The 18007-nt window shown below is 44.3% G+C and overlaps 1 protein-coding gene across 1 annotated transcript in view; it reads left to right on the top strand.

Moving 5' to 3' along the window:
• Positions 1 to 18007, top strand: part of STAB2 (stabilin 2) — an 80053-nt gene that overhangs the window by 53256 nt on the left and 8790 nt on the right. Inside the window, exons 41-57 of the mRNA XM_031057036.1 lie at positions 472 to 545; positions 1916 to 1987; positions 3906 to 4025; positions 4437 to 4484; positions 6176 to 6259; positions 6346 to 6492; positions 7302 to 7427; positions 7737 to 7796; positions 8195 to 8371; positions 8456 to 8545; positions 9764 to 9910; positions 11031 to 11087; positions 12066 to 12189; positions 13183 to 13332; positions 15084 to 15188; positions 15526 to 15633; positions 16586 to 16779. Of these exons, the coding sequence (XP_030912896.1) occupies positions 472 to 545; positions 1916 to 1987; positions 3906 to 4025; positions 4437 to 4484; positions 6176 to 6259; positions 6346 to 6492; positions 7302 to 7427; positions 7737 to 7796; positions 8195 to 8371; positions 8456 to 8545; positions 9764 to 9910; positions 11031 to 11087; positions 12066 to 12189; positions 13183 to 13332; positions 15084 to 15188; positions 15526 to 15633; positions 16586 to 16779 (1883 nt within the window). The remainder of the gene's footprint in view (positions 1 to 471; positions 546 to 1915; positions 1988 to 3905; positions 4026 to 4436; positions 4485 to 6175; positions 6260 to 6345; positions 6493 to 7301; positions 7428 to 7736; positions 7797 to 8194; positions 8372 to 8455; positions 8546 to 9763; positions 9911 to 11030; positions 11088 to 12065; positions 12190 to 13182; positions 13333 to 15083; positions 15189 to 15525; positions 15634 to 16585; positions 16780 to 18007) is intronic.

Below are 18007 nucleotides of genomic sequence, written 5' to 3'. Positions count from 1 at the left end.
GGGGATGCTCCTCCTCCCACTCTGACCCACAAGTGCAGCTTGCTGATACTACATCCCCTGATGCCAAAGGCATCTTCTCCTGCCACAGGGCTGGTGCTACTTGGCACGCCATGCACCTTCAGCAGTGCGGTGTGGCACCAAAAATTATCAAACAACATCTACCCCTAGCAAGATAACCCCATCTCCAGCAGCTTGATACACACACTCCTTTTACCATCACAAACAGACTTTTAGATACTGTACCACACCTCCCCAGGTTTGGTTTCAGAAATGCTGCTGGCAGTTCTTCAGCCTCCACCAAGACAACTGAAGACCTAGACTGAGGTAGACCTAGACTAAGACCCAGACTAAGTAACTGAGGGAATGAATTTTGTCATAAATCCGCATTCCTAGTATGCTTTACTTAAAATTTATTCTCCTTGGGTTTTCAGAATGACTCTGTCTTTATTACACTGTTTCTGTTTTATAAAGAAATCAACCCTTGTCTGGTGAACAATGGTGGATGCGATAGAAATGCAGAATGCACGCAGACTGGACCCAATCAAGTGAGTACTTTATTAGTGAAGAAAAATAGGCCTAGTCAAGTGTTTATTGTTGGGCAAAGAAAGATTTACCCATGTCAACTTTGTTTTTTAGTAGAAAACTGAATTTCATAACAATTCTGAAAAGTATATGCTTCCCTCAAAAAGGCATTTGAGGGGGAGTGCAGATAAACATGAAAAAAATCTATTTCAGAAAGAAATCCAAAACTGCAGAGGAAAGCAGTGTTTTGCTATTTCAAGTGGTTGTTTTTCTCTTTTGGGAGGTTTTGATGTGAAAAGCTGTAAGTTTGAAAGTATTGCTAGATGATGTTTCTTTTATTGTTATAGAAACTGTCCATGGAAAAAAAATCCATTTTAGACTAGCCCTTCTCCTTTCACTGTTCAAATGTATCCACAAGGAAACAAAATGCACCAAACAGCTCTTGCATAGGGGTTACAATATTCTGGAGCCCACTCACTCTTCTGCTGATCTCTAGAAGTAGTAGCTACAACCTGTTTATTTATTCTTCCTTACCTGTGAGAATGTAATTAACATCAGAGTAAAAACAACCTCCACTACAAAACCCCAGCACTGCAAAGGCAAATTTATAGGATAGAAATGCATCTGTTTTCTCTAGGGCTCTCATTCATCCAGGAAATACACGAACACTACTATTAGACTACCTCCTAGTTTAATTTCTACCTCCCAGTTTTATTTCTGCTGCAGAAATCTCACTGAATTTTCAAATTCCTACATATTAAATGTACATTCTAATTGCAGAACAATCATCAGTGAATTGGAGAATATAATTCATTTCTTTGCACCTATTTTTCATCTTTGTGGTAACTGCAAATGTAAAATATAGTAACCAGGACAAAGTGTCAGCTACATTTTCATTGCATGGGAAGTAGGCAGTAACACACAATTCCAGGTGTGTTTTGAAGCTACTTTTCATCACTTATAAAAAAAAAACAGGGGAAAGAAAGGGATGAGAGGGGAATACCAACCTATGCAAAAAAAAAAAAAAAAAACCAAAAAAACATGAGGGAAATAAATTAAGGGTTTAGCCTGTTTTGTCAGCAAGACAATAACATGCAGATGTCTGAGGGGTCATTTCAAGTGAACAGGACAGCAGAGAGGAGACCAGAGATGGATAGGCAGGAAAAAGGCAGAGAGAGCCTAATGAAAATTGTTACTTCCCAATCTCAGTCTATGGTTACTCATACTGGCCAGGAAACTGTTTTGGGAGACATAATGTACTTTTAGCTTAATAAATTCCACATCCTATCACAATGAAACTATCTGGAAAAAAAGGAAACTGTGTATTTGTGTGTTGAAAAAAAAAAATCAAGCACTTTTCAGTGTCTGCTTGTTTTCTGATTTTGCTTTGTAGGCAGTATGCAATTGCCTGAGGGGATATTCTGGAGATGGCAAAACCTGCACCTATATCAGTCTGTGTTCACAAGTGAGTATCCATTTAAGGAGACAATTTCAGGTCTCATTATAATTACACTTTTGGGGGTTGTATGCATTCTAAACTAAATTAAGTGTGCTTAGAATCTATTTACATTAACTTGGCTAATCTTTAAGTATTCTTGGTTCAGCTTTAGTGCTTTCACTATGGGAGAAACTAAAGATGCAGGAAGAGCTTTTCCTCAACTGCAGCCTGGACATAAACATAAGTGAGGGCCTGGACTCATCATTGAGTCTTAAATACCTCAGTTCAAATCCAATGCAGAAAAACAGACCCTGGTCTGCAGTGCCAAAACCTAAGTCAGCAAATTATTTGTCATTGAGAATTCCTACAAAAATCCAACAAAACCATTTCCTTCCACAACACCCAACCCTGGACAGGCCATGGCACTGCCCATTCTGTGCCTCACTTGTCACTGCAGGCTGAAAATCAGCCACATTTGTTTAGCACAAGCTGGCTCACACGCTGAAAGCCACATATTGGCAGTCAGTGTGGGTCTCTGCACCAGCTGCAGCCTCTTGGCAAGCTGCAGCAGGGACATATCCACTCTTCTGTGTACATTAATCCTCAGTGCTCTGAGCACAGCAACAACAATTCTCACCCTCCCAGCCTGGCCTCTCAGCTGGCTTTCTCTGACCTTGAAAGGTTGCAGAGATGAAAGAGCAAGGGCAAAAACACAACCTGGAGGAAGGGGAGTTTAAAGCTATGAGCCATTTCTCCCTGTGATTTTGAATTCTCTTGCTTTTTTCCTGTGCTGTGTTCCAGCAGCTTTGCTTCCACTTGACTATTTATGCCAGGCTAACTATGAGTTAAAAACAAAGATCATCCTGAGGAGCATCAATGTCATACCAGAGGCTAACCTGGCTTCACAATGACCCAACCTCTGTGCAGCAAAGCTTCACAGGTAGCCAAGGGTCTGCCTAAGCCAAATCCACAGCAAATCCACCCAAGCCCACTCCTTACAGCCAGGTGTGTCTCTGACCTGTCAGGCCCCACTGGCAGCTCCCAAAAGAGTTTCTGCTCCCTCTCATGGCCCATGAGAAAGGATCCCTGAGATGATCAGTAACAGAAAGGACACCATGAAACAAGTACAAGAAGAAAAAAGACCAAGAAAGTTTTTCAATTTCCCCCAATTTGAGCTCAAGCCCAGGATAAAAACTTCTTTGCAAGCTGAAGTGGTAACAGGGGAGCACCTACTTGTGACTGAGCAGAGCTCTGAGCCCCAACAGCTGCTCTTGAGTGAGGAATATCGTGGTTTGGTACAGGGAGCTCTCTGGATGCAGGGTGAGATGCATCCTCTGCTCCAAGCCCATGCTGGACTCAGGGGCAGACAGGAGATGTTTTAGAGATGAGGACAAGGCAAGTCCCTGTTACAGCTGACCTGGGCCATCAGACAGTCCTGTGCTATGCTCCTCCATAAATTCAGGCTCCTGGCACCCTCCCAGTGATTTACAGTGTGTAAATAGTTCCCCTTAATATAAACGACTATTATATATTTATTTATATATTTATACATTTATTTATTACATATTTATATAAATATGAAAAATAATAAAAATAGTCAGTGCTGCATTGGCAGAGAAGCCAAGACTCATCTCTAAGGTGCAGAGTGAGACTTGCATGCAAATATTTTGCTTCCTCACAGCATCATGGAATAAATACATTAAGGAGGGAATCAAAACTAAATCCTCTGCATAAAAGGAGATTTTTATTTTTTATAAATCCTAAATGCTTTTTAGTGTTTGGAAGAAAATATATGCCATCAGATATTCCAGCAAGATGTGGTTTCAGAAAGATCTTGAGATTAAACCTTTCTAAATTATATAAATGTGGGGGAAAGGGTGAATTGGAATCGTTTTATACACCTGGCAATGAAGAAATTATATATTTTAAACTTTGCCCTTACCAGAATAATGGAGGCTGCAGTGAATTTGCCATCTGTAATGACACTGAGCTGACAGATAGGACCTGCACCTGCAAACCCAACTACATTGGGGATGGATTTAAGTGCCGAGGCAACATCTTCCAGGTAAAGTGCTTCACGTGTTTGCTGTCCCCTATTTTTCTTCCCATAGTTACTTAATACAATGGTTGAAACACATCACTTTTTTCTTGGACAAAGTTGTACACTGGAACTTGAAGTTATCCCAATCCAAGAAACCAGGAATAGGAACGGGTGCTGCAAGACAACTTTGACTGCCAAAACAAACAAAAACCCTAATGGGCAATCATTATGAGTGCAGTATTAGGGAGTTTTAGGTTCCAAAGAAGCCTGCTATTTGGCAGAGTAAGGTAAGAACAGGACAGAAGCAATACAGACATGCAGCACTTACTCCAAACCTGAAGTTCCCTTTCTTGTCTGAGTGCTGCATTTGTTTACACTCCACAGATGTTGCCTCACATTTGTAGCATTGTTACAGAGTCTTGTTCTTAATTGCAGGAACTTCTCAGGAACTCCAACACATCTAGGTTTTATTTTCACTTAGAGGTAAGCAAAGGTTGAGTGGTTGGGGTTTGTTGGGTTTTCATGGGGGAGTTCTCGTCCCTTTTTTTCCCCCCACGAGTGTAAAGCAGAGAGAAGCAGACAAGAATCTGGTGTGCACCAACTTCCTTCAATGTAATTGGGACTGGATTTGGATTGTCATTCACTAACACTTGAGATGCTCTAATGTAAGCTATTAACTGTCACTAAAACAGTATTAATGACCTATTAAGGATCAAGACCAAAGTCACAGAGAAAGGTAAGGCCTCCAGATGTCATTGCAGGCCCCCAGACAGATAATAATTAGCATTAACTCCATGATTGCAGAAGGCTGATCAATTGCTTTATTATTCTATCTTACACTATACTTATTAAGAAGCTCCCTTACAGACAGTCTGATACAGACAGATCCAATTGATCAATCAATCCAAACACCATCACCAGTGGCCAGTTAAGAAATCACCCCTTTGGTAAACAAATCTCCATTACACATTCCACATGTGCACAACCACAGATACAGCAAGTGGAGATAAGAATGAGAAACAATTCATTTCTCTGATCTTCTCACAGCCTTCCCCAGAAAAGGCCTGGGAAAGTCGTGCCTGCTGCTCTTTGTGGAGACAGCTGTGGCTACATCCAGACTGGGCACAAAACTGAAGCTTTCACCCATTCACGGTCTGAGATCTGCCAGCACATCTCATGTGAATTCTGAAGCAAGAATATACCCCTCATTTACTGTTGTCATTTTATTGCAGGGGTTCCCGTACTGTTGTCTCCCATCACAAAAGTTCCATACCTTCTTGGTGTTTTCTCATGGGCATTTCCTCATAGCACTGACTCTTTCTTCCTCACAAAGCAGCCAACTGACTCCAGTTCCCTTCTTACCCAGCCACCTCACTCTTTTATAGCACTCTTCTTCTCATTGCTTACAGCTGTGGCCTGTTAAAGTCAGGCCTGTTCCTAATCTCTGATAATTGGCCCAGCTGCAACTCCTTAGGGGTAAGGTTACTTTCTACACTATATTTTCCTATATTCTATCCCCCTACAATTTACTACCCCTTCTGCATCTCCAAAAGGCAACAATTTCAGTTGCCTCCCTGAAACATCACAGGGTGTTCTGTGTCTTGCAAGACAGCCAGTGTGCAGCCAGCTCTCACAGATTTTTGGAGACTGGTGACAGCAATTCTCTGTTCACCAGAAGCCTCAGGGCAGCACAGACCTGTATACTGGCCTGCTAACCTGAAGACCTATAATCCAGTTTCAGTTTTGCTACCATGGTAGACAGGTGGCTTTAAGAGAGCTCTCAATCCCTCTCAAATAGGGATACAAGCATCATAAAGTCACCCCAGGACAGATTATCAGTGGTCATTGCAAAGTGCCTGAATAGCCCAGGTCCATTTGTAGTCTTAAGAGTACAAATTTAATTCCCTCATCTCTTGTTTGTTTTTGCAGAGGAGATAAAGATATGGCTATAAGACAAAATCTTCTATTGAATATCTGTGAGCAAAGGTGACAGACAAGGCTAGGAGTCAAAGCCCACACGGGGAATGTCTCTCACCCTTGTGTTGAGGGAAGGGAACTCAATATGACAGCAATGGAGCTGCAGGCACCACCTTGCCCTCCACAGGGCAGTCCCTGTCACTGTGTGGCATCACATGCATTAACTCGTTGCTGCTTTTTCCTCTTCCATTTGGCAGGCCTTGTCCATCAGAGATATCTCAGGCCCCGGCCCTTTCACCCTGTTTGTCCCTCACACAGACGTACTGAACAGCGACCCACGGGTGCGTAAAAGGGCTCAGTACAAATGAGCTTTTCTCTTCAGATGCCTTGCCCAGCTGCTTCTCAGCCTCTCCATTCCCCACTGCAGGTCAAGGACTGGACTGCCAAAGGAGTGCTGGCCCAAGTGCTCCGGTACCACATGGTGGCTTGTGCCAGCCTGCTGTACAGGGACCTGACAGCCGTCACCAACATCACCTCTCTCCAGGGTGACCTCATACACATCAGCTACTCACAGGTAACAAACATGGAGGGACAGGGAACACAACAGCAAAACAGCCCACTCTCATTCACCTTTTAAAAATTTCAATGGTTCCTGTGGAATTTTTCTTCACTTGGGGTCACCAAATGTGGTGGTGTTCGCAGGAGTCCCAGGATGAGGGAAGAGATGAGAATCTTGACTCCATGTTTTTGAAGGCTGATTTATGATTTTATGATATATCTTATATTAAAAGAAAATTATATATTAAAACTATACTAAAAGGATAGAAGAAAGGATTTCATCAGAAGGCTTGAAAGGAATAGAAAAGAATGATAACAAAAGATCATGACTCTCAGAGTCCAAGACAGCTGGACTGTGATTGGCCATTAATTAGAAACAATAAACATGGACCAACCAAAAATGCACCTGTTGCATTCCACAGCAGCAGATAATTATTGTTTTTCTTTTCCTCTGCAGCTTCGCAAGAGAAAAATCCTGGCAAAGGGATTTTTCAGAAAACATCATGGCAACAGTTCCCTTTCCTCCTCTGGTGCACAAAAATAAATAAATTACTTTCAGCTAAGATTGCCTCTCCAGCTGAAGAGTTCAGCACTTGTTTGGTATTCCAAGAGTCAAGTTCCACAACCCTTGCTTTGACACAAGTTATTTTATCCTCAGACTCTGGCTTTATGAGTATGAGGAGAGTTTGAAAAAGCAAACAAAGCTGAAAGTACTGTTTGCTGCAAAGAAAAGGTGGTCTGGGCTCATGATATCAAAGCAATTCAGCATCAGCCTCACTTTCCCACAAGGTTTCACAGAAAAAAATATTTTTGTTGCCTTTCCAGAACTCACTGGTTTTGAACAACAAAGCTGAAATTGTACTCAGTGATACTGTTGGCACAAATGGTGTGATCCATGTCATAAACCAAATCCTGGTCCCTTCACAGATGCAGGATTTCCCCCTCAAGAAGGTATGTGCAGCTTATCACCATTGCCAACCCAGGGGCTTTTCCACAGTTACCATCAGATATAATCATATAAGTCAACAAAAAAGTGACGCTAAAAAGACCTTATACAAACAAATAAATATTATATTTCAAATTCACCAGAATTACAGATAAAGTAAGGACAGTATAAAAGGATTTCTGCAGAGGGTTTTTATAGCAGCTTTGATTTTATAACAAAAAGTGACTTACAGGGAAAAGCAAGCTCTTATCTGGTTTTTTAATACTCAAATAATGTATTTCTTAGGTAAATAACTCACTTTTCTTTCTTTGTAGGAAAGTCTTAAAATGGTTGCAGCCAAGCATGGGTACATTCTGTTCAGCACTTTGCTAGAGGTAAGGACACAAGAGCCATTGGGGAAAGGTTGTAAATTATTTTTTTCTTTTAGACACAAACACACACAGAGAACATCCCTGTCAGGATTTTGTTCAGGAGAACCGAAGAGCTCATCGTAAAGTACACAAGAACCCTGCTCACCACCAGTCACACTCCCTCAGAGCTTGGGGATGTCAAGCAGACCCACAGCCACCTTTCCCTTCCCCACTCAGCTCTGTCCTACTGCATATCAAGTTCAACTCACACATCTGCTTTTTTAAGTCTAGGTGTTTGCAGGCTGGTGACCAGGCAGCCCACAGAGCAGCACACCCCAGTTCCACCTGACATTCACCCCACAGGGTCAGTGTCACTTTGGACAGAGCATTAATCTGCCGCCCCAATTGTTGCTTGGTTGCAGAAGAACAACCTGCTGGGGCTGATCAATGATCCCATTCACAAACCAGTCACGCTCTTCTGGCCCACCGACACAGCCATCCGTGGGCTGCCCCAGGAGCAGCAGGACTTCCTCTTCAAGAAGTCCAACACCAACAAGCTGGTGCAGTACCTCAAATTCCACATTGTCCGTGATGCCGCGGTAAGCCCTTGCATTTTGGGAGCGTTGCCACAGGCAGAACACGCTGCAAGCCCAGACATGTGCAGCTCCCCTTTTCCTTCCCAGGTATTGGCCTACCAGCTCCCCAGCTCCACCCCACTGAAGACCCTGCAGGGCTCCAACCTCACCGTGAGCTGTGGGGATAACGGGGAAATTGTAAGTGCTTGCTCTGCTGGCGCGTTTATTCCTCACTCCTGCTGCAGGATCTGCTCCTGCAGACCAAACTCTGCCTTTGTACAGCTCCCAGGGAGGGTCAGTGGCACCAAAACTTCCTTGGTCATCACCCCTACATGCCAAGAGCCACACGAATAGATTGAGCATACTGTATGGTTTGCAGGGCTTTTTGGAGCTGCCATTTGCTCTGTTGTAAGATGCTGTTTGTTCAAAACAGCTCTCAGTCATCTTGAAACTGAAATACCAGCACACTTTAACTTCTACAATAGTAGAAGTTTTCTTAGTGCAAAACCACCAAGATCAGCCTGGTTTTGAACCCCATGAATGCAGCATCTGCATGCAAACTCTGGTGTGTAAGCAGTTCCAAGCTAAGGCTGCAGGAACACATAGCCTGATAAACCAGAACAATGTCACATTTTTCTCTGCAAATGTATCAGATCATACCTGGCAAGCATCTAAGTCTAAAGACACATAAGATAAACCTGTGAACATAGGACTGGGATACTGTGTCCTCTACAGAAAAAAAAAGATATCATAGAATCATAGAATGATTTGGGTTGGAAGGAATCTTGAAGATCATTTTGTTCCGCCCCCCCCGTTATGAACAGTGACACCTTACACTAGACCAGGTTGCTCAAAGTCCCATTCAATCTGTCCATGAACACTTCCAGGGATGGGGCATCCACAACTCTCTGGGCAACTTCTTCCAGTGCCTCACTAACCTCACAGTAAAGAATTTCTTCCCAAAATCCAGTCTAAACACACCTTACTTCAGTTTAAATCCATTATCTCTTGTCTTATCATGACACGCCCTTGCTAAAAATCCTTTTCCAATTCTCACATATCCCCACTTAGGGACTGGAAGGGTCTCCCTGAAGCCTTCTCTTCTCCCAGCTGAACAGACCCAACTCTCTCAGCCCACCCTCATAGGAGAGGTGCTCCAGCCCTCTGAGTACCTTCATGACCCTCCTCTGGACTTGCTCCAACAGGCCCACATCCTTCCTGTGTTGGGAACTCCAGAGCTGGACACACGTCTGCCCATAGGAAGAGAGTCCCCAAAACTGGGTTTGAGCCCCTGTAGCCATCAGTTTTACTTACGGGGCAGTTTGACATTCCACCTTGCCCTGAGAGCATTCCTACAGAGAGCAGGACCCCAGGGAGGAGGAGCAGCTCATGACTTGCCCTGTCCCCCTCTCCCAGGGCGCCCTTTTCCTGAACGACGGGCAGTGCAAGGTGGTGCAGCGGCAGCTGGAGTTCGACGGCGGCGTCGCCTACGGCATCAACTGCCTGCTGACAGAGCCCAGCCTGGGGGGCCGCTGCGACAGCTTCCTCACCATGGAGATCACGGTCAGTGCCCCACGGGGTCCCCCAGCCTGACAGACACACAGCCAAGCGCCAATGTGCACCTTCAGTGGGGTAACACTCCCTGCAGCTCCGGCACTCCTGCCAGGAAAGCCCCTCTGCTTGCTGCAGGCAGAGATTCAGGAGTGCAGCACAATGCCTCACAGCAGCCCAGCACAAATCCTGTATCCACACAAAGCAGCACACAGGAGAAGCGGTGGCACTGAAGACCTTAGAAACAACCTGCAAGCAAACACTTGAGCAAGCACAAATCTTTCTGTCGTGCTTTTGAATTAGTGGAAGTTCACACTAGAGATTTGTCCATAGAGATCAGGTTTACAAAGTCCCCTATTAAAAAAGAACAGCATTGCTACTCCTGCAGCTCAGGGTATGAAGGACACAAGATAGAGAACTGCCTACTCTGTCTCAGTCTCTGACATTTCTTGTTTTTAACACACCTGAACAGGCACTGTTAGCGTGGAGGAAGTTTCCTCCATTAACTTTGATGGGTCCCACAAATGGGAAATGTTGAAAGTCATCTTCAAACAGTTTCAAGACCAAGTTTACTTCAGTTTAATTTGAAAGTATGAAAAAATTTCCTAGAAGTAAAAGAACTTTTAGGTAGTCAGTCTTTAAAAAAAGCTTCCTGGAACACGTACTTCAATTATAAAACCAATTATTATGGATATCCCAACTGCTCAAGTTGCCTTTTGTTTATGATGTCATTAAATGAAATTAAACAGATATCATCTCCTCAAATTTCATAAGCAGCTCCTGAGCAGCAAACATTTTTCTGTACTCTAAATTAGACATCCAGGTCTAATACAGATGACATCAATACTTGTTTGAAGAACATTCATCATCTCTTCCCTCCTTCTTTAAGCTCAGACCAGTTTCCTCTTCCAGAACTTATATTCTGGTATCAAAACTATTTTCTTGCATTTTTGTGGCACTAAATTATTGCAACTATTTTGTTGTCACTCTCCTCTCTTACTCCTCCACCGTTTTCTATTTTTTTAAGTGCAATAAGCTTTACCTTTTCTGCTCTCACAAAACAGACTTTTTGTCCAAGTCAAATAGCCTTTTGTAGCCATTATTTTAATATACTTTTTTTTCCCTTTTCCAGGGGCATTGTGCTAGCTGTTTCAGTAACTCCAAATGCCCTCCAGGGACAAAACCAAAGGTAAAACATTCAAATCTCACACGTAAGCAGACTAACATGCTCTTCTCTATACTTCACAACAGCAGACTAGAAAAAGTTTCTTAGAATAAATAAAAAGAGAAGCTTTGACCATGCTACCACACTATTAAGCTGTGAGAAACAACTGCTCACTTTGAAAATTTAAAAAGGTTTATTAAACCTTACCAAAAATACAACAAAAGGATTACATAAGGAAAAATTCACAGCACTGGGAACTGCCCTCGTGGACACCACGTGGCTGGTTCAAGATGGATGCTCAGTCTTTTATACCCCTGGGGTTGCATCAGCCAGCCCTGGTCCCTCCCAAAGTCTGTCAGTCAGCTCTTCTTTGCCATTTATCAGTGGAAACTGCCTGCTTGTAACTGGATTGGAGGTCAGGTGTTGCCATGCTGCCCCCCTAAGCACCAAGCTTTTCCATTCCCCACTGCCCCATGCCAGGGACACCTGTGCAGCTTCTTTGTACCTGTCCTAGACAGCCCAGGCTGTCTGATGGCAACAGTACAGGGGGGAAAGGGAACTGTGGGGAGAACAGAGGACATCTCAACTACAATAACATAACTGTACATCACTAAAGCTTTTCTTAATATTCACACAATAGTTATCTTTTAATTGCAAGACCCAATCATCTCATTATCCATCTATAACAGGTGACAAAGCTGTCCCTGGGCAAATACGTGGGTGCTGCTGGTGGTGGGGAATGCTTGTTGGTCTCACACCACCCAGTGTAAAAGTGCTTCAGGTGACTCTAGAGCAGCCCCTGCACTCTCAGGAATGCTGCTCAGCATGTCAGGAATCAGAGAGGGTGGGGGTCTCCCACCCGCCCCCTTCACACATCACATTTTGATTCAATGTCCATCAGAAATAACAATTTAAAGAGGAAAAAACCAAACTCCGTTCAGCAGCACTCATTCTGCTGTGTTCTCCCTCTCCTCTCTCCGTGCTGCCATTCATGCCCCACAGGAAGGGATGCAGTGGTGCACCTACGAGTCCTACGGGCTGCGGAGGGACGGGTGCCGCAGGAACTGCTCCATGGTCATCCACATAGCCAAGTGCTGCAAGGGCTACTTCGGGCCAGACTGCCAAGGTAGGATTCCCACCCACACGGCCATCCTGTGCCCTCCCCTTCCCCAGGGCAGCTGTGTAGCGCCCAGCAGGCAAAACTGGGAGAAGTGGGATAAGGGGCATGAGGAGAGAGCAGCTGCAAAATGAGGGAGTTTGGTTGTAAGAGCTGAAGAGCACAAGGTGTAAGGTGCTTCTTCAATTCAGATTATCTCACACATTTAGAGCAAATTTTAAACTCCATAGTGATAGCAGGTGAGTGCTACAGAGAGTAAAGGCTGTCCTGCTGAGCAGGTCACCATCTGAAAATCCTTTGAACACAAGTTTGGGTTCACACAGCAACACCAGCACACACCTGAGAACCAGTGCATGACTGCTCAGCCACACGCAAGTGCACTCACCAGCAGAGTAAACTCAGAAGTTGTAGTTCTGAACAGGTGGAGACCATTTGGGAGGCTCCATCTCAGCAGTTTGTTAGCAGACACTTCCAGACTGTTCTCCTTCACCTGCCAGCCCTTCAGGGGAGCAGTACTGGGGCTCCTACCAGGGCATACCAGGGCACAATCCAGGTCAGGATCTCTGCTGGCAGATAGGTCCAGTCACACACAGCCCTGCCAGCTTGCTCTGTCCCAGTTTCACAGAGACAAATGCAGATCCCATGCATGTGGGGCCTTTGGGGTCAGCCTGAGAGTATATAGAGCCACAGAAACACTCAAGAAAGGCTCAGTTTGGGAAGTGCCATTCACAGATGGGTCTGAACGAGCAAGCAGCCAGATAGCAGCATCCACAAGTCAGGGCTGGAAAGATCCTCAGCACCTTTCTGATAGGAGCTGTGGAAGTGTGCCAGGGAATTTAGAGCACAGGGCTCACAGTAGTCCCAAGTGTCACAGCCACTTTTACACGCCTCAGGAGAGACACATTTGCGGGCACTCTCCACTTGATTTTTACAGAACGCTACAGAACCAACAGTGAAAATGAATAAATGTGCACCTGAGCTAAAGAGTCACTTTTTTTTCAGCTTGCCCAGGGGGCCCAGAGACGCCATGCAATGGCCATGGCTCCTGTGATGACGGCTACACGGGGACCGGAGAGTGCCGCTGCAGCGGCGGCTTCAACGGGACCGCGTGCGAGCTGTGCCTGCCCGGCAGATACGGCTTCACCTGCAGGCGTACGTCTGAGCTCCCTTCCCACAGGCAAACTAAACTGCTCTGTCAGCAAGGAGTTCCTGAGTAAGCCAAGGAAAGCTGCCCTCTAAACATCAGTATTTTTCCCAAGTGCCTCCTCACACCAGGGCATGGCACAAGGTCTCAGAAGGGAGGAGGAGACGAGGGCACGCAGGGCTGTGTCTGCACAAGACCTCCTACTCTTACACAGTGTATCAGTAATAGAACAGAAGCAGGGCCTCCAGCAACAAGTGGTTTTAGCTACAGCACAGCTTCCTCCTCCATCCCCATAAAGCTTAAGAGAGGATTTTAGTAACATGGCTCCTGAAGGAATGCAGGAGGCCATGCGCTACTTGGAAAAAGGTAGCCAAGGTGAGGGCTGTTCGTGAAGAGGGACAGCCAAGCAACTGCTCACAAAATCCACCTCTCTCTCACTTCAAATGTAAACTAGGTGGGAGCAGGATCAATATCTCCCTTTAAACTTAAATGTTTTCCTGACATAAAGCCTTTCAGATAAGAAGTTAAAACAAATGCTTCCATCCTAACCCTGTGCACCTGTGCTGCTCCTGAGGCACGTAGGATGGGGGGGATCATATGCAAAACAACAGGCTTGGACACAGATTCTCAGGATTATAACTACCTACAATTCATCATTTTATAGCACACCATAGCATAAAACGTATGAGCCATTACCTTGAAATCAGATTATGAAATTTAAGAGAAAAAAGGTTTATAGCCCCTTCCTTTTGATGTAGATTTAAGTCAGACAAAAATTAACTAATCAAATGAAGTGAAAAAGCCAGCAAGTGAAGCTCCTTTTCGGCAGGACAGGTATGAAAAAAATCAATTCCACAAATCCCCATAATTTTCTTCTCTAAACAACAACAATATTTCAAGAAGAAATATAAGACCATAAAGGATGCTGCAGCATAACATTATAAAAACAGAGAGCCATGAATCATTCTTTAGGAAGGATTCAGCACATAAGTTATTGCAGGGCCTAGAGAGGAAAAAACATCACCTATAGATTAAACAGACCATTACACCTCAGGCTGGAGGGCAGAAGCAGCAAAGCCTCACCTAATAAAAGGAACTGAAGGAATCCAAAAGATTTTAGTCACAAAAATTTCTGAAACTCTAAAAAAAAAAGAAATTACAGGTAACTTGTCTCCATTTTACAGAAAAGTTTACTAACCTCATAGCTGGCTTCCTTACTCAGCTGGACCCTCTCCCACAGAGCAGCCAAGCACTGTCCCTCACCACACCTTGCTTTTCTCTGGCCTCCCCACAATTAACAGGTGCTGTTCATTAGGACTGATTTGTCTGGGTCTTCAGTTCAGCTGTTAACTCTTTCCTGCCACAGTTCTCTGTACAGTTTCCTACTCCACAGCAATGTGCATGTCAATACTAATTTTCATTTTCAGAGGCACATTGAACAAATGCCAATTATAAAATCACAGGACCACAGGTTAACTCAGATTGGAAGGGGCTTCAGAAGGTCTCTAGCCCAACTCCTTCTCAAAACAGATCAGTTCTGAGCTCATGTTGTTCAGGACTTGAAAACCTCCAAGGATGACAATTGCCCAACCCCTCTGCAAAGTTTGGTCCTCTGCTTGACTGGCTTCATGGTTAAATACCATGAAGGTAGACTCATCTAAATTATTTCTGGGCAATACTGTATCTAAACCGCCATGATGATGTTTCTCTAGAGAAAGGCTTTCCCCCTCTGCACGTGATCTCTGTGTTTCTTTTCCAGCTTGTGAATGCAAGAACAACGGGCAGTGCGATGAAGGGTACTCGGGCACAGGACGATGTTTCTGTGAAACAGGATGGACTGGCCGGCTGTGTGAAACCAAGCTAGGTCTCTGCCTGCTCTCACCAGTCTGCCCATGGAGCTAGGGGTTGAAACTACTTGCAGTTCAACAGAAGGTTTCCATAGATAAAACAGAAAGGGTTAAAAAATGTCAGGAGCACTTGGGAACTCTGCTCCCTTCACCCCACAGTCTCCTCTTTTGTGATATGGCAATACGAGTTCCTGCCTCCCCTGTGGAGAGGCTTTGGGCTGTGGCAGTGAAAAAATAAAACTCTTACAAATTTTCCTCTTAGCCAGACTGGTGCTAAGGGTTCTCCTCCTGCATGAAACGAGGGCATTGTGTTGCCAGAGCTGTTTGATTCCAGCTGTCCTGCCTTCCCTGCAGCTCTGCCACCAGTGTGCTCCCCGAGCTGCTCGGCCAACGCCATCTGCACAGAGAACAACACGTGCCAGTGCAAGCCCTTGTACGACGGGGATGGGATCACGTGCACAGGTGAGCTCCCACCCCAGCCAGGGCCACAGGGCAGGTCCTTCCCTCTTGCACACACACAGCAATGCAGTTACTGCCCACCCTGAAAACTTCCACTTTGCAGTGGGTGAAACAAATTCAGGATATAGGGAGTTCAGGTTTTTCTAAATCAGACTTCTCCAGACTTTACCAAGCAGGAGTATGGGCAGCAAGTGCACTTCAGTCAGGTTTTGAAGGCAGCAGGGTTTCCCTCAGAGGACTTACAGTGTGACACAAAGATATCAAAAGGCTTTTCCAACAAAAATGATCCTATGATTTTTTTATGCCCATAGGCAAGGCAGTTCCCTGGTAGTACTGCTACAGAAACAGTTCTTCTTTGTCAAACAGGTGTCTTGCATCTTCCAAAGTCAACCTGGCCAGAAATCTGAAGGTTGGTGCCATGTCTCCTGAGTCAAGATCGCCTGACAAGGCTGTCAGAGCCCTAAGGGATAGACTCACAAAAATTCAGTAATGCCTCAGAAAATAGAAACAGTTTTTTTCCCCCAACAAGTATTCTAGTATTTTTAGTGTGAAAGGACTAGTGATTGTTGTCATTATAGTGCAAGAGTTCTATTGTCATTACATTGCAAGGGTTCCATATTGCCAGAGTTTCATACCTCCTTGATGTTTCTTGTAGGCAGCTCCTCTTAGCACTGACTCTTCCTTGTCCTCACAGCAGCCAACTGACTCCACTTCCCACCAATCCACTCTTTTATAACACTCTTTTCTTATTGGCTACAGGTGTGGCCTGTTAACATCAGGCCTGCTCCTAATCTTTAGTAATTAACCCAGCTGCAACTCTTTAGGGGATAAGATTACATTCTTTGCCACCTTCATTTACCAATACTGTATCCCCCTACAAGTGATGATTTGTCTTTATGAAGAACATCCTCTTTAAAAGCAGACTTTACTAATTTGTTTTTTTTTTTCCCTGCAGCTGCAGAACTCTGCAAACAGAACAATGGTGGGTGCCACAAGGCAGCTGAATGCACGCAGCACGGGGTGAAAGTCTTCTGTAGCTGCCAGAAGGGCTACAAGGGAGATGGCTTCACCTGCCTTCCAATAAACCCTTGTGCTGATGGCTTCAATGGAGGCTGCCACGAGCACGCCATCTGCATTGTCACAGGACCTGTAAGTTGAATGATTTCTGTCCCCAGCAGGGAGGTCTGAGGAGTTTCTCCCTGGTGCCAGCAGAAGTCTCCTCTGGCTGGATCACACCCTGTACCTCTCTAAATCTTTTTTCCAAAACAACCTTTCCTTAGCTCCAGCCTACTTTCCACATCAGTTTGTATGCCTCTCTGGTATTGTGAGGTCCCCAGGATGAGGTGAGACATAAGAATTTGATTCCATGTTCTCATAAGGCTGATTTATTATTTCATGATATTTTATTATATTAAAATAATGCTATACTAAAACTATACTCAAGAAAGAGAAAGGATACATCAGAAGGCTTAACAAGAATGATAATGAAAGCTCATGATGGACTCCTCAGAGCCTGACACAGCTGATGGTGATTGGTCATTAATTAAAAACAATTCACATGGAACCAATCAAAGATGCACCTGTCAGTAAACTATCTCCAGACCACATTCCCAAGCAATCAGATAATTCTCAGCTTCCCAGGAGAAAATCCTGGGCAAAGAGGATTTTTCAGAAAATATCATGGTGATATGCCTCAGCTGAAGGCTGAGAAACATTTTAACATCTTTGCTCTGGGGAATGGGGTAATAACAGAAGATGGGATGTTTTGCATACCTAGTCTTTCTGTCCCAATCTCAACACTCCCTAACTGCCTATCCTTATTTGCAACACAAATTTCTTGGATTAAAATTAAATACATTTTGGAAGCCAAACAAAGGGACAGCTGGGGGAATAGTATCACTTGGTGATTGCTTGAACTCGACTTGAAAAGCTCTGCAGCCACCTTATAAACATTCCATGATCCAGATAGCGTAGTTAGGGAAAACTTGTGCAGGTGACTTGATGCTGGTGGTTGCAGGATCACTTTTCCATTCTGTTTTGGTGCCTTGCCTGAGCTGCCTTCCTGATCTAGACTGATCTAGAAAAGTCTTGCTGATAATCCATTCCAGCTGCCAACCATCACAGTCCCTGGATGTCATCAATAACAGCTCTCATTTATTACTAGCAATGGGCTGTTAAATTCCATGCCCAGTCATTTAAACATAATTTTGATATGTTTGCCATCCATTTTTGTGAATTACATGACATGTAACCCTCCAGTGCATGTTGTTAACTTTGTGGATGAAATTATGCTTTGGTGTTAATTCAACAAAGCACCCAAGTACGCGTGTAAATATTTGGCACACTTGTTTGTAGCAACTCTTCTGTTTGTCCATTC

This window comes from Geospiza fortis, unplaced genomic scaffold, assembly GCF_000277835.1.
Source record: "Geospiza fortis unplaced genomic scaffold, GeoFor_1.0 scaffold10, whole genome shotgun sequence".
NCBI classification, from domain to species: Eukaryota; Metazoa; Chordata; class Aves; order Passeriformes; family Thraupidae; genus Geospiza; species Geospiza fortis.
Note: the sequence above shows the minus strand (reverse complement) of the source record. Positions and strands in the feature narration are given on the sequence as shown.